General features: G+C 43.8%; 2 protein-coding genes across 2 annotated transcripts; one reads left to right on the top strand and one right to left on the bottom strand.

Moving 5' to 3' along the window:
* Nucleotides 1–850: 850 nt before the first annotated feature.
* Nucleotides 851–13,696, top strand: LOC100489456 (high choriolytic enzyme 2). Its single transcript, XM_002932442.5, has 12 exons — nucleotides 851–994; nucleotides 1,387–1,429; nucleotides 2,791–2,850; nucleotides 3,162–3,314; nucleotides 4,744–4,861; nucleotides 5,763–5,941; nucleotides 7,349–7,433; nucleotides 8,046–8,173; nucleotides 8,845–9,039; nucleotides 9,850–9,959; nucleotides 11,161–11,386; nucleotides 13,179–13,696. Exons 1-12 carry the CDS (start codon nucleotides 935–937, stop codon nucleotides 13,181–13,183), a joined length of 1,362 nt encoding a protein of 453 aa, XP_002932488.2. The 5' UTR covers nucleotides 851–934; the 3' UTR covers nucleotides 13,184–13,696.
* A 3,740-nt stretch (nucleotides 13,697–17,436) lies between these two features.
* On the bottom strand, nucleotides 17,437–20,769 carry npw (neuropeptide W). Its single transcript, XM_004918054.4, has 2 exons — nucleotides 19,884–20,769; nucleotides 17,437–18,117 (listed from the first exon to the last, which is right to left on the bottom strand). The coding sequence occupies exons 1-2, from the start codon at nucleotides 20,505–20,507 to the stop codon at nucleotides 17,953–17,955; spliced, it is 789 nt and encodes a 262-aa protein (XP_004918111.1). The 5' UTR covers nucleotides 20,508–20,769; the 3' UTR covers nucleotides 17,437–17,952.
* Between the last annotated feature and the right edge of the window lie 936 nt (nucleotides 20,770–21,705).

The raw sequence follows: 21,705 nt of genomic DNA, 5'->3' as shown, positions 1-21,705 counted from the left end.
AACGGCTCTATATTGCCGAAACAAATCAGATGTAAAGGCCTGTTATACTAACCAACATGTTAGAAATGGTTTGTTCCAAAGCTATTTGTCTAACAGCGGGCACTTTTTAATGGAGTGGTCAGATGTGGTTACCTTGTTAGAACAATCTTGGATTGCTGCCCTTGTATATTCATTCATGGCTGAATTACATGGGCGCCATCTTTATTGTTGGGCCAGGACAAAACAGACATTTTGTATATAAAGTAGGACGATGTAAGCCAGTGTTCTACAACCAGTGGCTCGTGAGCAACAAGCATACCAAGTATAATAACAATAATAATAATAATAATAATAACAAAATGTAGGCTGCCAGCCCACATAGGGGCTATTAAGTAGCCAATTATAGCTCTTATTGGCACCCCCAGGAACCTTTTTCATGTTTGTGTTGCTCCCCAACACTTTTTCCATTTAAATGTGGCTCACAGGTATAAAAGGTTGGGGATCCCTGCTGTAAGCTATGGCCTTTCATTGCTGTCAGTTGGTCAACACTGTCTGACATTGTGTCTTACTCCCGGCATCTTATTGCTCTGCTTTTGGCTGACTATTTGTACCTTCCCGGGAGGTCTGGTATGGAGGCTTTTGCATTGATGTCATACATGTTGATTGCCTAAGAAAAACCTGTTGTTTCTTAATGTGTGTCAATGTGATGATCAAAGAAGGGGGACCAGTTACTTTGTAAGTTCCCTGTAATTAGAGCTTGTTTTTAGCTGGGGGGCTTACAGAATGCTTTGCATAATAGGCCATTATAAGCCCTGTATTGATATGTATAAAGAGGGGCGGGCTCTTCTGGGAGGGTTATATTATGGAAGAGTCTCAGGCAGTGACTACCAGACAGCAGAACCCATAGTTCCAACAGATACTTCAGTTCCAACAAGGGGCAACACTCCCTAGGACAATGCACCTAGTGCTGCTGTTTGCTGCTCTCTGCGGCTCATGTCTGGCCTTTCCCACTCAAGTAAGTACATCATTTTTCTCTGGCAACACAAGTTTATAAATCTAACCTATATCCCCATACCAAATGGGGATTTATCCATTTTACTGGCTCAAAACAGAATTGTATTAGCCAGTATTTTATTACTTTTACAAATTTTCATTTGTATCCAGCCTTTCCATTAACAGCTGTCTAATAATTTTCTATATTTTCTAATATAAAATTGTCCATTGCCTTATGGAATTTCACAGTTATAATGCGCTATACAAGGTTAGCATATGCAAGTTTGTTTGCTAGTTTTGAGGTAGTGTTTTTAGACTTTCTCTGAAGTGGCCTTTGGAGGATGCTGGGAGTTGTGGTGCCTCAGATATACAGTATAACAGTTTCATTAATAACACTTTTTTCTTTTCTGGCAGAAACCAAATGAGACACCAATAGAGCCAACTGAGAGGAACCAAGGTAAGAATATAAAAGCTCCATAGTTTTGCAGTGGGGCCCAGCCTATTCAGGTTGCACCACCATTTAGATTAACTAGAGGGGGGCAATAATGCTAAGAAGGCAGCTTTTCATTTACATCTAGTGCCTGGGCAGGATGACATTTTCCTAGGATTCTAGTGGAGACTTTAGGAGTCATTTACTACTTTGCAAAAAATTGTTGCAGGTGGGGGGGAGGGACAGATTTGTGAGGAAATTTTGCACCCAGGCCCTTGGCCCCATAGTTGCCTCTATACCACTGAAACCTGCATTCACCCCATGAATACAGAGCTGCAGGCATAGTGCTGTATTCATGAGGGGTGGGGGTGGCACACAGATGTCCCCCTCCTGCCTCATCCCCTACCTAGCAGGACATTCAGACAAAGCAGGGAGAGACTGCAGCAGGACCCCAGACACTTTTTAAATAAGTATTAAGGGAGCAGAGAAGGAGTGTGCTTCCCTAGACCCTGTAATGGTCACCCAAATTTCAACCCAAACCTGTAGGCCCAGTGGTTTTCAGGTCAACCCACACATCGCCGAAAAGGCGAAAGTGAGCGGCCTTGGGGAGCAGAGTCGGCCAAGTGGGCTGGGTGCCCTAGGCGACCAGGCCGGCCACCTCGCCCCCAGTGCTTCCCTCTCCCCCCCCCCCCCCGCACGCATGGGGACGCCGTTTAGGAGGGAGTGTAGTGCACAATGCCTGCGGGGGGGCACCAGGAAATCACATGTCGGGGTAAGAGATCCCGGAGTAGGGGTGGCAACAGAGGTACCTGCCTAACACCCCCTCACTGTGGTGCCCAAGGCAGGTGCCTCTTCTGCCTTCCCCCTAGTTCCGGCCCTGTTGGGGAGTCATATTAAAAAATCCAGCCCTGACCAACCCATCCACCTTTCCATCTCCCCTTTTGACATAGCCCCACCCCAAATGACCTCACATCCTGCCCCCCAACCCAAAAGCTGTTATAAGTTACAGAAAAAGGTGGCAACGCTAGCGCTCATAGATGGGTCTCAACACTGGGAAGTATCCCATGGCAAATAATCACATTTTTGCTTTCATTGTTCTACCTGCTTATGGCTGAAAAAAAGCGAATCAGTGACTGTTTGCTGTGGATTACTGCCTGGGTGCAAATATGCCCAGACTTCATAAATGAGCCCCATTAATACTGACCCCTAGCAGTGGCCCATGGGGCAACCATGTAGTAGGGCAGAGACCTGTGAGCCGGCTAAAAAAATGTTTATAGGATTAGGATTATTCTATACAGAGCTGTGGGATATGTTTATAAATATAATGCTATTAACACCACTAACATACACGTGCACAAATAACAGACCTGCATTTTCTCTTGAAACAGCCACGGCTGGGGAAGAAAACAAGAGCATGTTTGACAGACTCTATGAGGTCAACAAAGATGGTAAGTGTGTCTATTTACTTAGAGTTCGGAGTAGCCATTTTGTCGTGTTTTTGTGCCATGTTTAACATTTTAGGTGCCAGGTGGTTATAGAGGGCAGGAAAGAGAGGTAAATAAGTGCAAAACAGCCAAGAATTATTATACACTTACTTAGATGGTTCCTAAAGTCACAGAACCTAGCAACCAGGTATTGGATCGAAATATCATACTGAAGTAGAAGTTGGAGATGGCCAAATTATAGGGCTTACAAATGATTTTAAAATGAACTTCCCCTCGCAATATTTATGTTTATTGTTTTCTGCTTTATCCCGTAGCATTGCCTTTCACTGGAAAATACATTGTCAGCAATCTGGATATTGCCTTGAAATTGGGGAAAAGTGCCAACACTTGCCCCAAGGGAATCTGCCTGTGGCCTAAATCTTCGGATGGACTTGTGCGGATCCCCTATGTTATTTCCAGTGATTACTGTAAGTGCGCAAAACAGAGTGCAGGGGTTCCGCGTTCTCCCTATGAATACAGTGCTGCCTTTAGCGCGGTACCATTTGTGTGAGTGGGGTCAACATTGTGCCACGTTGTAAAAATTTCGCAAATTGCGTGTTACATATAGAGTTGCGCCAAAACGTACACAATTTATGTAACTTCCAAAAAAACTGCGTCGAAAATGACATAACTTGCCTAGAAACAAACAAATCTCCCTTGTCTCGGGCCGCTAATCTCCCCGAAATGCCATCCCACCGGCTAGAATGTAAATCGCCGGTGGGATGGCATACGCGGCGCTACTATTTGCCAAAGTCACCAAAGTTGCCTTGAGAGGAAACTTCAGCGACTTCTGCAAATCACAGCGCCGCATATGCTATCCCACTGGTGATTTACATTCTAGCCGGTGGGATGGCATTTCGGGGAGATTAGTCGCCCGCAACAAGGGAGATTTGTCGCTCGGTGACTAATCTCCCCTTGTGTCACAGCCCTTAGGGTGAACACACACAGAATTACTTAGTACCAGCTTCTTGTCACGGCTACTAAACGCCAAAAAATCCCCTGCCATAAAACACACGTAGAGACAATTATCAGTAAAGGATCAGCATTGTCTATTTTAGTAGCCGTGACAAGTAGCTGCTACTTTTAGCTCCATGTGTCTTCACCCTTCACCCCCCCCAATCAAAATACTGACTTATTAGCACATTAATCATTTTTACTATTTTTATTAACTACTACTGACTAGTTATTGGTCCCCACAGCAAGATCTTTGGGCCCTAAACTTACACAGTTTACATAACCTATGCAAAAACTTACGTTACTTCCATATCAAGCAATGACAGCGCAGAGCAGGGGAAGGTAGGGGTTAAACTTAGGGCAAACTCCACTGTCCCCAATGAATTGACTGACATATTAGCCCATTAGTGGAACTCTTTATATGAACTGCTTATTATAGAGTAACATCATTTTTTTTTTTGCAAACACAAGGGGTGTGGCCAAAATTTTGGTACTGCTCACTTGTGTTTATGGGGAGCCCCATATAAATAACTTGTGCAGGGCCTCAAAGTTTCTGATGGCGGCCCTGACTACCTGTATATGACACGAGTATAGTATTTCATCCAGAGCTATGGGGCTCATTTTCTAATACTAGTTGCACAAGGAACCACTATCAGGGGTGGACAAAAAAGGGGCAGGGTTTCTTCACAAATAGTTGGAGCTTGGGGCATTTATGTGGCCAGATGGGCAATTTGTGTTGTTTTTTTTTTTTTTTTTAGCCCTACATATTTATATAGGGATGTCATGGCTGTAACATTTAACAGGGAACGTCCCTGAGACCAATTGCAAATTGTCTTATTATGATATATTGTCACATGGGGAAGGTGCCAGGGTTGTAACCAGCCTTCTCTTGTCTCCTCCCAGCATCGTATTCAAATGCCCTGTTTCAAGCATCTTTCAAAGGCTTTGCCGATACAACTTGCATTCGTCTTGTGCCGCGCACATCAGAAACCGACTACTTAAGCTTTGAGTCTTTAAATGGGTAAGTGCCAACCTGGTTAAAGCCAAGGTATAGTAGTAGCCAGTCCACAGGCCTGTGGGCCATCAGGGCTATGGCTGTTGGTGGCATCCTGAGAGTTGTAGTGCAACAGCAAATAAAGGGCTGCAGCCTGTCCGTGCCTGGCTAGGATCTCCAACTGGGCTCAGCACACTGGGTATTTGGGTGAATGTTAGTTAGCCTTTGTTTATCTCTATCAATCAATTGATCAAAGGTATCAGGACCAGGACCATGCTTCTCTGTGTTGGTGCTTGATGTTGCATATCTATCTATCTATCTATCTATCTATCTATCTATCTATCTATCTATCTATCTATCTATCTTTCATCTATCTACTATAGAAATGTGCTTTTGAAATGATACCACTCATCCCCCAGCACAGCAGGATCTCAGTGTTGCCTCTCTAGCTTTCTACCCTGGACCAGGCCTGGATACAGAGGCGCTGCTATAAGATGCCATAGATAGCCTGTGGAGGCTGTTTGCTGGGCACAGGCCCTTATGTGCCTATATATTATTACAACCCTGACCATACGCTCCTGGATCCTACTGAGGCCAAACACAATCCACCCACCTCAGGGATAGGCTAAAGAGACAGAACAATGCAATACATTCCCCTTTATAAAATAAAGAGTACCCATGATGCCCCCTGTGTGTTTATAAGGGACTTGGAAAAATATCATTCTAGACATGTAAAAGTTGCTTTAGTGATTGCAAAGGGAAATGTTGTTATTTGGTAAAAACAAGATTTTAGCTACAGTATATTTATCAAAGAGCATTTAAACCACAGTAAAGCAGCACCTTTTCCTCCTATCACTGCCCCACTTATGTAAAATCTCCTATAACATTTAACTAAAAGAGAAATGTCTTGTGGTTCCTCTGATCTCAGGTGCTGGTCGCCAATTGGCAGAACTGGGGGAGCACAGACAGTCTCCGTGCAACAGTCTGGGTGCATGTGGACATCGATCATTGAACATGAAATCATCCATTCCCTCGGGCTACACCACGAGCATGTCAGGAGTGACCGCGATAAATACGTCAGCGTTCAGTGGAACAACATCTCGCCTGGTATGTTTCTAAGGGGCTTTTGTAGATGCACGGCCTCAAAGGGTGAATTTATTGGGGCTGATTCATAAAAATATGATTTTGAATCCCTAATGGGAAAAATTTGGATTGGATACGATAATTTCTGAAGATCGCAAATATCACGAAAATGCTTACGAAAAAACCGTATCAGTCACGATAATATCTTATTGGTGATCCGAAAGTCACGTAATTTTCGTCCCGAACAATTGTAAACAGCGGTAAAACCTTTCCGATTTTTTCGTGCAAACCTCCGAAAAAGTCGTGATGCGTATGAAAAAGTTGTGCGGCGAACGAAAAAGTCGTCCGGACGCCCGAAAAAATCGGCGAAAATATGCTCAGAGCGTTCGTGCTTTTGTAAATGTGCCCCTTAGTATGTTATAGAATGTCCTACTCCTACTAACTTTGCAATTGGTCTTCATTATTTATTTATTATAGTTATTACATTATTTGCCTTCTCCTTTTCATTCTTTCCAGCTTTCAAATGGTCAAATGGGGGTCACTGACCCCAGCAGCCTAAAAACTATTGCTCTGTGGGGGCTACAATTATATTCAGGGCCTGCATGCGTGATGTCACTTCCACGCTGTGCGTAGCGTTACTTACGTATCATAGGGGCCACCCTAGGCACCGGACCTGAATACAGCCCTAATTTTATTCTTAATGTTGCTTTTTAATTCTCATCTTTCTATTTAGTCTCGGTCCTATTAATATTCCAGTCTCTCCTTCAAACCACTACCTGATTGCTAGGGTATATAAGACCCTAGCAACCATATAGTTGCTAAAATACTAGATTGAAGAGCTGCTGACCAAAAAGCTAAATAAATGAAACCACAAAAAAACAAAGAATGATTGCATATTGTCCCAGATTATCACTACATTGTACTAAACGTTAATATAAAGATGAACTACAACTTTTAAGTGCTCACTGGTGGGTTGGGTGGTTACGGCATTACAATTAGGGATGCACCGAATCCTGGATTTGGTACATCACTATCATATCAATAAAACATCAATAAAACTGTATAATGATTAGTTAAGAAGAGTTGTTTTGGATTCATATTTTTTGCCTTGGGCCCAGTATCTCTAGCAAAGCCACTGAGTGCAGTCACATTAGAGCTTTGGTATCTCACCTATTCATGAATGTATTTTAAAAGTTGTATGGTTTGTTGGTTCTGCCTTAGCTATAGCTCTGACCTCCCTATATCCTCAGAAAACCATTGTAAATATAAATCAGCTTTTCAGAAAAAAAGGCCTCCATGTCTGTACCCAGAGGAAACCATGGGGAGAAACTTACAGATAGCGCCCAGCTTGGAGTTGAACTCAGGGCCTCACTCAGGGCGAAGTGGCAGTACTTACCACTCAACCACACTTATTTTGTGTTTTTATGGCAGGAAATACAGGGAATTTCCAGATGACTGATACCAACAACATGAATCTGACAAAGTATGATTATAATTCGCTCATGCATTACTCAAGGTAAGTGTTGCATTGCTCCAGCAGTAAGAGGTGCATATTCCACTGTGAGTAATTTTTACCCAAAACCTAACTTACCAGCTTCATTGAAATGCATAGAATCATTACCCAAAGTCCTCCAATAATGCCCAAAAAGGTGGAGCAGAGAGCATGACAGAGGATGTGGTAGGAATGGGGGCTGGGATACGGGGTGGAATGGGGGCTTGGCCACGGGCAAACAGCACCGGATTTGTGTTCCGGGCCCCTAGGCCGCCCCCATTGATCGCCCCCCCCTCCTCCCGGAGCGCACCTGCGCGAACCCCCCCCCCCCGGCAACGAGCGCCCCTATTGCTCTGTATGGGGGCAAAATTTTAAAATTCAGTTGCCCAATTTTCAGATGCCACCCCTAAATTTCTGCCACCCTAGGCCTGGGCCTTTTGTGATTTTAATAAAAAGTCACCCAAAGAAGGCAGTGAAGCTTTTGAGCAGTCTGGGGAGCATAAAAACCTTCTGGTGGGCCTGCAGGATGCCAGTTGAACAGCCCTGGTCCAACTAGTAAAAGTTCGGATCACAGCAGATTACACTTTATTTTAAATCTAATTCCACCAGATTATAAAGGTTTTCTTTTGTCAACAGCACTGCATTCTCAATCAATGGCAACCTCCCGACCCTCATTGCTGTACCCGACTCAAGTGTTTCATTTGGAAATGCATTTATGATGAGTGATCTGGACATCAAGAAACTCAATACTCTCTATAAATGTGGTAAGAACTGTGGATAGCAACAAATCCTCAGTGCTAAGGTAACTCATACACAGGCAGACATCGTCTGCCAATTTAGCCTCTCTTTGATGACCCTGGCAGATAATTGTCCTGTGTTTGGGATGAAAAACATTCAATTTCAATATCTAGAACTAATTCAGATATCACTAAAGCACTGTAAATAGAACAAAATTGTACTGTTTTCAGAGAGACACTGAGCTCTTTATAAACAACCCCTTCCCTTCACCCTTTGTTGTGACTGCTTTGTCTTACAAATAGGCAGGATCTGTTATACATCTGTGCACTGGTAATCTAATTATCTACTTCCCAAGAACCAAACATGGAGTAGCTTTGGTTTTCCTGCCTGGACTGTTTAGCTCAGAAAATAACAAAAGCCATAGATACTTTGTGATTAAAACAACAGGCAACAAGTATGTTCAGCACATGCCCTATTTATTGCACTTATGCTGAACAAGGCAGTATACTTGCCCTTTAATTATACTTAAAACTGTGCACAATGAACCAAACGTATATTGTACATATGAAGCTGGTTGCTAGAGATAGTTGCTAGCAACTACAGTGTCACAGCATGTACGCAGTCTCATTACACCTCTATCTGCTCAAGGAAACATGATAGTAGAAGCCAACTGTCTGTTTTTTTGTCCCTCCTACAGAACAGCCGAAACCAAATGTGATTTCTCAACTGAAGCAGATCCTCACCACAACAGCCAGACCAACCACCACTACTCCCAGAGCTACCACTCCAAAGACCACAACTACCACCACCAGTACTACTCCAGCAACAACTACTATGAAACCCACCACTACTACCCAATCTACCACTACAGTTACTACTACAACCAAGAATGGTAAGCTTTGCTCAATTTCATATGACTGTGTAGAGAATACTGTATATCAGGGGTAGAGAACTTTTATTGACATAGAGGCTACACTAGATTTTGGCTGAAGACCACCACTACTTGGAGACTGAAGTGGAAAATGGACAGCATGAGTAGGTAGTGTACATGGACAACCGTCCACAGCAAAAGAGATCCATGTTTGATTGTAACATCCAGATCCCATTACAGCATTTTAAAATAAAGAAAGGTGGTATTATGGCTTTAGTGTCTTCTAGTTACCTCTGCATTACTTCTGTATCACTAGCACAATGACCAGTGTTGGATTGGGCCATCTAGAACCCACCAGAGAACCTGACATTTAGGGCTCACTCTTACAACATTCAGATGGAGACCAAATGGCATATAGGTTATATAGGCTTATGGTGGAGATAAGAAAGGAAAAGTTCCTAGACCTGGGTCCATAGAGCTCCCTTGGTACCCTGACAGACTTGACAGCAGCCGTATTTCATCTTGGAACAACAAGCGTGTAATGGAATGCACACTGTCACTGTAGGGTTCCGTCTTGAAATCCCTTTAGGGTTCATATGTGGAATCTCAGCCTTCTAAGTATTCTAACTTGGAACCCCACCATCTGCCTAAATGATTCCAGCTTTGAATCAGATCAGATCTTACAGTATAGCAGCTTCCACCCACCTCCCCCCTAGCATTCAGTCTTGGAATCATGGTATCCAGAATGCCCCACTCCTAGCAGAGTTCCAATTTAAAATCGAAGAAACCATTTTGCTATATATATCTATAAAAGTGTTTGTGTTTTTGCAGGTTGTGGGGGAATGCTGAGCGGACCATCAGGTGTCATCACCTCCCCTAACTACCCTAATAATTACCCCAAAAATTCATACTGTCACTGGAACATCACCACCACCTCAAAGGTAAGAACTTACATAGGAGTAGAAAGACTGCATACTTTGAGAAACTTAATCACACAGTCTGACTATTGGCTGGGGAGGGGGGGGGGGGTGCCCTGAATATGTGATATTACAATAAATGGAATTGTACTTCCTTGCCCCAAAGACCCCAGGCTTGAAAAGCAAAAATGGCATTTGTAGATTATAGGTTATAGGCAGGTTTCTTCTCAAAGCCTTACCTTTCTTCTCTAATTCTTACCTTTTCTTCTCTAATCCCTCAACACTATCATTTCTTCTCTAAGCCCTACCTTTTGTTTCAAAGCCCTACATTTTCTTCTCAAAGCCTTACTTTTACTTCTCTAAGTCCTTCCTTTTCTTCTCTGAGCCCTACCTGCACTTGAAGCCCTGCTCTAAGGCTTGCCTCTTTCTTCTCAAAGCCTACCCCTACAGACTGCAGTTCTAGCCCCTTTACCAGAAGGCCTGAGCCTTTATAATAGAGTATGTCCTTCCTTCACTCATGCCACCATTACCACTATGTAGCCCTCTGGTATATTTTCGGTATATTATGATTTAGGGTTGATTTTATCAGTCCTAAATGTCTAAGCAGTGTCCCTCCAGTAATTAGTTACATAGGGTTGAAAAAAACCCAGAGTCCATCAAGTTCAACCCTTCCAAGTAAACCCAGTTAGTGAACTTGGAAGGGTTGCATGGCCCTCAATTCAAACAAAAAATCAAAAATCAAAAAAGTTGCAGATAGGGAACCCTTGCTGGTTTTAATATTTTATCTTAATTGTAAGCAGTATATATTAAAGGAGAACTAAAGCCTAACTAAAGTATCGGGCAAAAATGTTGTACCTTAAGTTTTGGTCTTCTGTACCAGCCCGAGGCAACCACAGCCCCCACCTTCTTTTCTGATGATTCACTGTGCATGCTGTTTTCAGTTACTGAGCTTAGGGACCGATGCAAAATATACTGTATATATATAGAAAATAAATGTCACAATACAAGGCTGATTGGTTATTAATGCAGATAATTACTACTTGGCAGCTCAGAAACCAGTGAAATTAGCATTAGTTCTCCTTAAAAGGAGGAGCCCCCACTTGCCCCTTATGAACAGCATTTATGCTCTTCAGTTAGCCATGGAATAGTGCTGCTGTTGTTGGAGTGCTGTCTTCTTGGCACAAACATTTTGTAGGTTTTATTTAAACTTGATTTTTTTTTTCAGTTTAAAATCACATTTACAGACATGGATGTGGAATACGTGCAATACTGCATATGGGACAGCGTCAAGGTGTACAATGGTCCAACCATAAATGAAGCGGTTCTTGCTGGAACTTTCTGTGGTAGCGAGCTACCCTCACCGATCACATCCTACCAGACATCCATGCAGATTGTGTTTATCAGTGATGAAATTGTACAGCAGAAAGGATTCAGCCTGCAGTACCAAACAGGTGAGGCACAGAATAATGACCTACCAGTTATACTCATCTACCTCTATCTGGGGCCAAGGGTGGCCCTTCCAGTGTTTGTTATGGCCCACAGCCTGCTCAGGGCTTCACAAAGATCTCTGTATGACACCGTTTATATAGATCAGTGGCTCACAAACTGTGCGCTTAGCTCTCTAGAGGGGTCCAAAGCAGTGGAAGGGGTGGCCTGGTATGAAGGCCAGCTAGGGTGAAATTTAAAGGTTAAATGCTTATTTGCAATCTTGGATATTTCTATAACTTTAGGACAATGAGTAAATATCCATGTTTTTATACATTTGTTAAACCTGTTATGAGCTTAATAGGGGCCTGACCAAATGTTTGACTGCAATGGAGAGGGGGGTTGGTCAGAAGGTCTAGAAGATCTGTAGATGCAAACTCATACCTCCACGTGTTGTGAACATCACAACTATGGCATGGTGGTGTTTTCTGACCTTACCTTACCTAAAGGCCCAGATGCTAGACATGGCCCTCCTAACAGTAGGTGGTGCAATGGCAGCTTACCCATACCTCCTAACTGTCCCGATTTTAACAGCTCAGCACGCAGTCCTGGATTCTTATAGAAAAGTTCCTCATTTCCCATTGATCTCCTTTTTTTGAATGCCAAAAAAGATACAAAGTTTCTCAAACTTAATTAGATAAGTAGCTTTTGGCAGAGAGCCCAGAATACTCACCCCCTGCATTTAGATACAATTGTAACTAATAAGCTAAACAGGTCTCTTTGGGGAACTGAGACTTAATTCTTAAAGGGCAACTTAACCTGCATTAGAAAAATTGTAATAATACATAAAACAAGACCCCAAAAATGTGTTTAAACTTTACATCACCTGCCAAATTTTGTAAGATGGGTGTGGCATTTAGGGGGTGTGGACACAAAAGTGGGTATGGCCAAACATTTTCGCCATGTTGCACGTACATTTCTTTTTGTCCCTCTTTCCATTTTTCAAATGTTGAGAGGTATGGCCTACCCCAGCCCTGAGTGGTATGTCCACTGATATAGGGGACAGAGTCGGACTGGGGGGTGCTCCCACCCCAGGGGCCCTGCAGGTGCCCCAGCCAGCCGCGTCCCCTAACCCCCCCAGGGGCCCCCCTAACCCCCCCGCAGGGCCCCCACCTGATGTCCTCCCCGAGCGTGTATAAATTGAACGCGTCAGGGGAGGGACAGTCAGTAGGGGGAGCGCCGGCAAAGGTCGGACTGGGCCGCTGGGGCCCACTAGGGCCGGGGCCCACCGGGATTTTTCACGGTGTCCCGGCGGCCCAGCCCGACCCTGATAGGGGATCCTTCAGTTCTTAAGGGTTTTTTGAAGGATCGTTTTGTCCTTTGTAGACGCTTTTTATCATTTTATATTTATTTTATGAGATATTAATATTCAAGACTTTTACCAATAAGTGTCCTTGTTACAACCAAATGGGTTATGATGCTTTCCAACATGCCTTATTTTAAAATCTGGTTCCTGATTGGCCACAAATCCCACTTGCTTTCCTGTTAAGTCTCATTACCTTTACAGGCTTTTCATTTGAGACCATGCAACCTAAGCAGTTGGAAAAAAGCTACTGGTCATTTGCTGCCATTTTGCGGTAGCACTGTATTCTTAACAGGCCGAGGAGGCATGTATTCAGCCTGCCTAACGCTAATCAGAAAGCTCTTTGCACCCATACTAACTTAGCAGCAAAGGTCCAAGTAGAATCAGATGAACGAATGTTGATATTGTGCTCCTTTGTATGGTTTGTATGACAATCATGTATTATTTTCTTGCAGTGTAAAAACACACAGAGAAGGTTATGAGATGATACAAACCACCCAGGCGCTACCAAAATCAGGCTTGCTGTCATTCGTGGGAGACTCACGTGGTTCCATTCGGTGGTGGCCATAAGCATTGATGGATATCGCTATGTTAAAGTCAAACCTTTGACAACACAATTTTTATTTATTAAATTAAAATATGAAAAGGAACTTCTACCCAAAAACTGACAGATACTGATTTCAATAGCAATATAGCAATTCCATTTACAATTAATTTTTTTAAACTAAAAAATTAAAAAAATTTTTATTAGGCCAAAAAAAAAAAACGTTTTTGGATGGAGTTCCCCTTTAACAGTGACCAGCTTGTGTTATGCTGTAAGATACTAGTCCAGCACCAGTATTAATGAGTACAAATAACACATTATTAATGCATTTTGATGGCTCTATGAGCTTTATAAACCAACCCCATTCTCAAGCAAACTGTAAAACAATGCTATTGTAAATAAATTCAAAATACCTTAAACTAAACTGAACTCATTTTTGGTCTCTGTGTTTCTTTAATTACATTTATAACCCATAAAGCACATGGAAATGGTCACCAATTGGGGTCTTTGTGGGATCTTTGTGATTGATACCAGGATTAAAGCCTTCACAGACTTTAGTTGGCCATATGTGCCCAAACGCTGCTCCTCTTCACTTCCTGCAGTTCTGAGTTTTGGGGATTTTGGCCCAAAGGAGTAGAATAATGGATGGTGGCTATGTACAGTTATAAGGTATCTGGCCATTTGGGCCTCATGGCCTGGTTGGACCAGTCCGCAAGTGTGGGGGGACTGCGTGGGGGGTGGGGAAGGCACTTGTGGTCAGTGTCGTACTGGCCCACAGGGATACCAGGTAACTCCCGGTGGGCCCAGGTGTCAGTGGGCCCTCCTTCTTCTAACCATTTGGCCTTATTCATGGTCATTTCCTATTCTCTATGGCAGGGGTCCCCAACCTTTCTTACTCGTGAGCCACAGCCAAATGTAAAAAGCCTTGGAGAGCAACACAAGCACCATAAAAGTTCATGGAGGAGCCAAATAAGGGCTGTGATTGGCTATTAGGCAGCCTCTATGCACACTATCAGCTTACAGGGGGCTTTATTTGGTAGGAAATCTTGTTTTTATTCAACCAAAACTTGTCCCCAAGTCAGGAATTCTAAAATAACTCCCTGGTTTGGGGGCACTGAGAGCAACATCCAAGGGGTTGGGGAGCAACATGTTGCCCCGGAGCCACTGGTTGGGGATCACTGCTCTATGGGAACAAATTGACTAAATATAAAGAAGAATAGATTATAGTACATAAAGATAAAAACTAGGAAAATATAGAGGTTGAGTGATAAGTGGATGAAAAATATTTCAAAGGGTGGGCCCATGGTCTAAAGTTTTCTGGTGGGCCCCTGGCATCCCAGTCCAACACTACTAGTGATGAGGTTTCAGGTGGGCCCATATACCCCAGTCCAAAACTGCCATCGAGGTTTAACCAGTGCATTTCCACTTATACTGGGGCACTTGTGCCTGGGGCAGTCCTCCCGATGCTGCCCCACATATTTACCTATTCTGTGCTTTGATGGGGGAGAAGCAGGTCCGCTAATGCACTCTCTGCACTAGAAGAGACAAATTTCTGGTTAAAAAAATGGAATTTCACCTGTATCATCATTACCCGCCCCTCATCCTAAGGGCCAGTATTAACAGCGCACAAAGGTGGCAACCCTACAGATAATAAAGTTGCAACCCTACTATCCCAAACAGACAGCAGTTACTGTTTACCAGTCTACGGTAGTGCAATAATACAAATAATCTGATAGCCCATTATGCATTAAAGCAGGGGTCCCCAACCTTTTTTTCACCACGGACCGGTTGCAAGCCAAAATTTTTTTCCACGGACCGGGGGGGTTGTTGCGCGCGCACGGCGTTCATTCGCACGTTCATGCGCGCCTTCTGTGTCTCTTTGCGCGTCTTTATATGCGCGACGCGTAACTTTGAACGCACAGCACTTTATTTGGTGGTTTTATATGTGCGCCGCTTTGTGTCGCCTGCATTTTTACTGCGGGCAGGAACAGAGGCGGCTCGCATGAAAGCCGCCCATGGCAGAGTCGGCTCGAGGGTTGGGGACCCCTGCATTAAAGGACAAATTTCTAAGTCTATTTCTGTAGGCACTATTTCTGTGTCGGTGCATATATCTCCTATTATGTACTATGTACCTCTATATAAACATTTATATATCATATATTGTGGGTCAGGGGTGTTTATATTGCCTTGTACTTTCAGTGAGAACCCTAGCGGTCAAGACTCCCACAGAAAAGAATGAAACCTCAAAAAAAAAAAGTTTGCTTTGGCATTCCTGGGTGATGTGTGCCTGTCACTGACTGTGTGTGCCATAGGAGTATTTGTAATGCTTCTTTATGGGAAGCAGTGGCCAGTGATTAAGGGTTTTAGCCACTGTGGTTCTCCCTAATAGCAAAATGCAATCTAAACAAACCCCGTGCCTGGGCCTTAAGGTCTCCATACACTATAAGATCCGCTCGCTTGGCGATGTTGCCAAGCATGCGGATCTTCACCCAATATCCCCACCTACGGGTGACCCTGGGGCCAAACAATCTGATTACATTTGCGGCCATGGGGCACTCGGTTCGGGGACCGCATCAACGAGCCGATGCGGTCCCCGATCCGACTGGATTTTCTAACCTGGCCGATCGATATCTGGCCAATTTCAGGCCAGATATCGGTCGGCCAGGCCACTCGGTTCTGCCCATACAAGGGCCGATTAGCTGCCGAATCGGTCCAAGGGACTGATATCGGCAGCTCCTATCGGCCCGTGTATGGGGATCTTTAGCTCTGCCTAAGCAGCCATTTCCTCTTTCCAGACTGCTCACAAGCCCCTCCTACTCCTATAACAGGAAGCCAGAAGGAGCCATTACTGGAAGTTTCGACATTACCTCACATTTCTTATTATTGCTTACATTACCGTCTACGCATAAAATAACATGTAGGGGATGCTTGAATCAACCTGGTTTTATTGATGATAAATTCATATAAAGCAAACATAAAAAATAAAAGGACATATAAATAACATGGTATTGCTAGCAAGCTATTTCCATCTAAAAATAAAATGTTTTTCTTTTTTTTTTTTTGTATTTTTTTTACAACAATTTTCCCTGTTGAAACATCACAATGCAGAACTGGGAATTATAGTAAGTTCCAAAGGTGCAACCATTAATAAATTCACAGCAAGTGCAGGCATATAATGTGAATATGACAAAAACAATATTTTTTTATGTATTATAGGATCAGGCCTCCTTAGAGCCATCCATTGTATGTCACGTCACACCACAAAACAATAGGCTCCACCCATTTACACAATATTCTATATGAAAAACTAAAAAACCTATGAATTGGGTACACAATTTAGTACAAGGCTCCTGGAGATCTTTATCCCCAGTCACAATTAATGTCTTCAACCTACCCCCACTATCCTCCCACATTTCTCAGCCCAACATTTGGGATTATGAGCTGGCCACCGGCTCACTGAAGCCCAGGGGTAGGGTTGGGGTACTCAACTGGGTACTCAACTTATATGGAACTTCAGGAGCAACAATATGGAGTACATATTCATTCTTGGAGTACAAAAAAACCATAGGATTGTTAGATAATGTCCCTGGGATGGGAAGTTTGCCTTTTATTATCTTCGGCAATCTTCCTTCTAAGTTGTGCCCTTGTGTGCCCACAGACTATTTTCAGCCAATGGAGACTGTGGCAAACACACATAATTTTTATGTTACTTTTATGGTACTTACTGCACCCAACCACTTCCTTCCACAGATTTATGAAACAATAGTGGTCCAGCTGGAAAACTTTGTTGGATGGATTGGACTTGGGATACATTAAACTCTATGAAAAGTCATTGTTGGACTGCCCCACCAGGATACCAGGAAATGTCCTAGTGGGCCCTCCTTCTCACCCACTATTTTGGCTTTATATAGTTATACTATATTCCTGTATCAGAACAAAGATGATAAATGGAGGGAAGAAGAGGGGATGTAGAACAGGGGTGGGCCAAGCCAACTGGGCACCCTAGGCAACCTGGTCAGCCACCTTGCCCACCCCCCACCGTGCTTTGGCATGCATGCGCAGTTCGAGGGGGGTCGGTGCCATGCAATGGGTCATTGCCCTCACCGCTAATGACAAGTGGCGGGGGCAATGACAAAGGAGGAGGACTAGGGGTAGGCAGGAGAGGCTCCTGTCTGGTGCCCCCTAATCGTCGCACTCTAGGCAGCTGCCTCTTCTGCCTACCCCTAGTTGCGGTCCTGATGTAGAATAGACAAAGAGAATAAAGGAAAGGAGATAAAATAGTACTGAAAATAGGACTGTGGTCTAAGGTTTTCTGGTGGGCCCCTGGCATCCAAGTCTGACACTGTATACAGGCCAGTCTTTGAAATATATTGTCAGCCATTTTTACAAAATCACCTGTTCACATAGGAATGAATAATCAGTTGACAGAGAAAAACTTAGCAAGTTTCCCTCTACTCAACTGGAGCAATTACAACTTGTCCTGTTGGGGAATTGAGTCCAAGGGCCGACCAGGAGTGGAGAAAGTTTATAGGGACAAAAATGCAAACATCCTAACATATTATTTGGCTAATAGACACCATACCACATGCATTAACCTTAATGGTTGCACCAATGGATACAGATAAGTTTGGTCAATGACAAGAACCACATTGAGTTCAACCTTGAGTCCAACGGCCTATGTGTTTTTAATGGAGCCCTTCAAGTTCATCTGTTGTACTTCTCTGTCTTCTGGCTCTCAGTGGGGTCTGAGACAAAAAGCGGAGGCTGGATTGACAGAGGAACTTGTAAAAAATCAGTTTGAAGTCATCACAGGAGATATGGTCCTCATTCCAGGATCCAGAGGGAACGCTCTGTGAAATAAATATGGGTAAATATGATTTAGATGGAACTAATTGCACACTTGGAGATTGTTATCTTACACAATCAACCTGGAGCTATAACGGGGGATAGTTATAGCAATGTCCCTGAAGCCAAGCCAAACTCAAGCTGGGGCAAAATGAGCACAAGGGACACAGTAGAAACACATTTAAAACTAAAACCTCTCGTATTATACATAGGACTGGTGTATGATTATTATTGCTGAGCTGGAAGGTGAGACAAAAAATGTGATTATACACTGTCCATGTAGGGGTGAAAATAGTGGCAACAACCCCCTGTTCTGCACATGGTGGAATGTCCTGAAGAGCAGCAGTTGCAGATAGCAGGAGGTGGCAGTATTATAATATGGAAACAGGTGGGGAGATGACTACTGTAGGTCAAGCTGGCACTGAAGGACAAGTTGGCTGGGCACCAGGGCAATATGGTTGCAGTGCAGAAGTAACACTTTATTTTAGTGTGCTGCCCTTCTGCTCTTGTTAAAGTACTGCCAGCACCCACCACCACCAGTCAAAACACTACAGATGAAGTTCTGTACCCCCAGTCCCCATTACTACTGAACATGGCCCCGATAAAAAAGCAGATAAATTAGATACCTCATTAGAAGAGCCAGATGGCTGCTGATATTTCATACACTCTAAAGAGACATCAAGCGCTATTGCTTCTGCCTCACACAGAGTGGAATTGGGTTATTATACAGAATCCCTGTGTGCAAAGTCCAACTGTTTTAATGCAAGAGCTTAGATGACAAGAAGCCCATAATGATAATAATGTGACAGTCCTGGGAACGATTCCTCAGAAGGAACCACATATTTTGACACATAAGTAGCCCCGCCGTGGGAGAACGGCCACACGCTATTACATTCTATTTGCAAGGACAATGGGAAGATATTAGCAGGAGAATATTATCTCTCCAATAGAACATTAGTCTTGATACACTCATTAGTCATGAAGTGCCTCGGCCTCCCTCGGAGGCTCACACAATAATAAGTTCCAGACCACACGATGGCTATGAACACTTCATTTGTCTTAAAAATCCATAAACATTCCCATATAATAACTTATGGATTTTAATAAACTGATTGGATTTTAAACTCTTGAGGGCTGGAACCGTTTCCCTCTACTAATCTCTATGGACACCTGGTACTTCATATGCATTATCAAAGGGAATGCCCAACTCTTACATCATTTGCGGCTGGTATTCCCTAATGAAGTGATATGCTGGAGTGGTAGTACAGCAAGAGCTGGGGGGCTGCAGGGACATTCCTGATTTAAGAATCTCCCCCTTCCAGCATTGCTAAAGGCAGCCATAGTGGGGGGAGTTAAAGTTATTTTTCCAACTGAAAGCAGTATTTGTTTACACCTTTCTGCACTCTGGTGCTGGCCCCTAATGCAGTAGAAGTGACTTCTACTCAAGGTTTGTAATCAATGAGCAGTGTTTCAGTAGTCAGAACCAGCAGTGCAGAGAACAGAAACAGCCACACTGCTTTCAACAGCAATTGCAGTGTATCAAAATAATGATATTTTATTATACAGTTATGGTTACTGAGGTCCCCCTGTTGTAGTAACATCTGTACTATTTATACTATACTGAAACTAGAGACCAAGGTAGGATGCCTCACTTTATCTGCTACTATGCCTGGTGCCCCTGTTATTGCCAGTATGTGCATGTTTGTTGGTGTGTATCCCTGAGTCTCCCTGTACACCATTATATGATATCAAGGAAAAAAGTGGTAATTACCTCAGTGTCCAAAGTGTGAAGATCTGCCCTACTTTGCCTAGTCCATGGCTGGTTGGACTCCCCCTGCATTTGCAGCTCCCTCTCTTGGTCCCCTGTCCCCTGTTCCTCTGGTACAGAGAAGTTGTCCAAGGCTGGAGGTCGGTCCTCTCCTCCTGGGAAGGTGCTTCTTTCCTCTTTGTATAGACCCAGATCTTCTGCTGGTGAGGGAAGTCTCCTCTTCTGCTCCCCTGAGCCCTGAAGGCTTCTCCTGCTCCACTGGAGCTCTTCTTCTTTCTCCTGCAGGTCCCTTCTCACCTCCTCCAGGCTCCTCTCTTGCTCCAGCTGCTTCTCCCACCTCTCAGGGGTCTCCCTGGGATCTGAAAGGAAGTTGCTTCTCTCTGCACCCTGTGTCACCTTCATGCCCTCAACTTCTCTCTGCTGGTTCTCTTCAACTTTGTCCTCTGTCATTTGTCTTCTCCATAAATAAGGCGACCTGCGGACCCCAATCAGAAGTCCAGAAGCTCTGCCCACTGTGTGATATCGGGGGCTGGCCGAATGCTTGTACCAGGGGGTCCCTGGATGGGGGAGAAGAAGCAGCAAAAAGCCAAGAAACCACCAACCGACCGTAGCAGCAGGTCGCACCATCGTCTTCCACAAGTGAAGGAGCGGTACTAGTGCGGAGCGCTATTTCCCTGTGAGGAGCGCTCAGTGCGCAGGAATGTTCCAATGCTGTGACAGCTGTATGTATATACGGGCAGGGAGCTGCGCTATATGCAGGGCACAAGGCAAGTGGGCGCTACTGGAAATGTTCCTCCAACCTGCAGAGATCTGGAATTTAGCGATGTGATTCCCCCTCTGGGAGTGGCGCTTGGGGTCTCCCACTGCTGCGCAGCAATAGCTTGTGTGTGACCCGTTAGGCTCCCACCCTATATACCCACATGGGAGGGAGGGGGAGTCATTACACTCACAGACTCACCCAGCTCACATGGATCATCCTCAGTGTTTGATATTCATACCCCCCCCCCCTCCCAAAAACACAGATTTTCTCATTTCTGTGTTTTCTGTGCCAAAAAGACACTGGGGGAGTCATTTATAAAATTTGCCCAGTGCAGAATTATTTGCCCAGTGACTATATCTGCCCTACATGCAGGGGCACTTCTGTATAAATTCCACTTTTGGGATTCCGTCCCTCCTCGGCCCCCCACACTTACCTTTATAGCGCCTGAGGGGGTCTGGGGGGGCATTGTTTATACAGGTCCCTGTATTAGAAGAGCCAAATTTCTCAACTTGCCTTATGGCAGCAGCGCTCCTGCCTGTCCATGTTTATATTTATAAAGCTGGACAAGACTAGTGCAGTTAATGTGCAAATATAATTGTGAATTTTTATTCACAGTGCCAATGTCTTTAAAAGCTTTTTAAATATAAAAAAATATATACAAATTGCGAATATTTATACGCACACTCTACGTCCTAGTGTGGCAGACAAAAAACACGCTAAAATGATTTGGCAAATTTATATTCACAAAGTGAAAATCGACGCTATCTTCACACACAATAAACACACACAGAGGCAATGCTTACACAAGCCACAATCTTATTTGCAAATTTTGTGCGCAGTTTGCATTTGACTGCGATTCGCTAAAAAAGGGAGAATGGGAAAAAAGGGAAAAAGACGGGCACAGCCGTGCAAAGGGTAAGTGATTAGGGGAAAAATGCGCAAAACAACCATTTGTGAAAAAAATATGTGCTGCGAAAACGTTATAAATTTCCCCCACTGTCCTGTAGTTAGACTGCAAGCTGCTATATGAATTCTAGATGTGTAGTTATGTACCTGTACAGTAGG

Source organism: Xenopus tropicalis, chromosome 9, assembly GCF_000004195.4.
Source record: "Xenopus tropicalis strain Nigerian chromosome 9, UCB_Xtro_10.0, whole genome shotgun sequence".
Taxonomy (NCBI): domain Eukaryota; kingdom Metazoa; phylum Chordata; class Amphibia; order Anura; family Pipidae; genus Xenopus; species Xenopus tropicalis.
The sequence above is the reverse complement of the archived record's forward strand: the minus strand, read 5'-3'. Positions and strand labels throughout refer to the sequence as shown.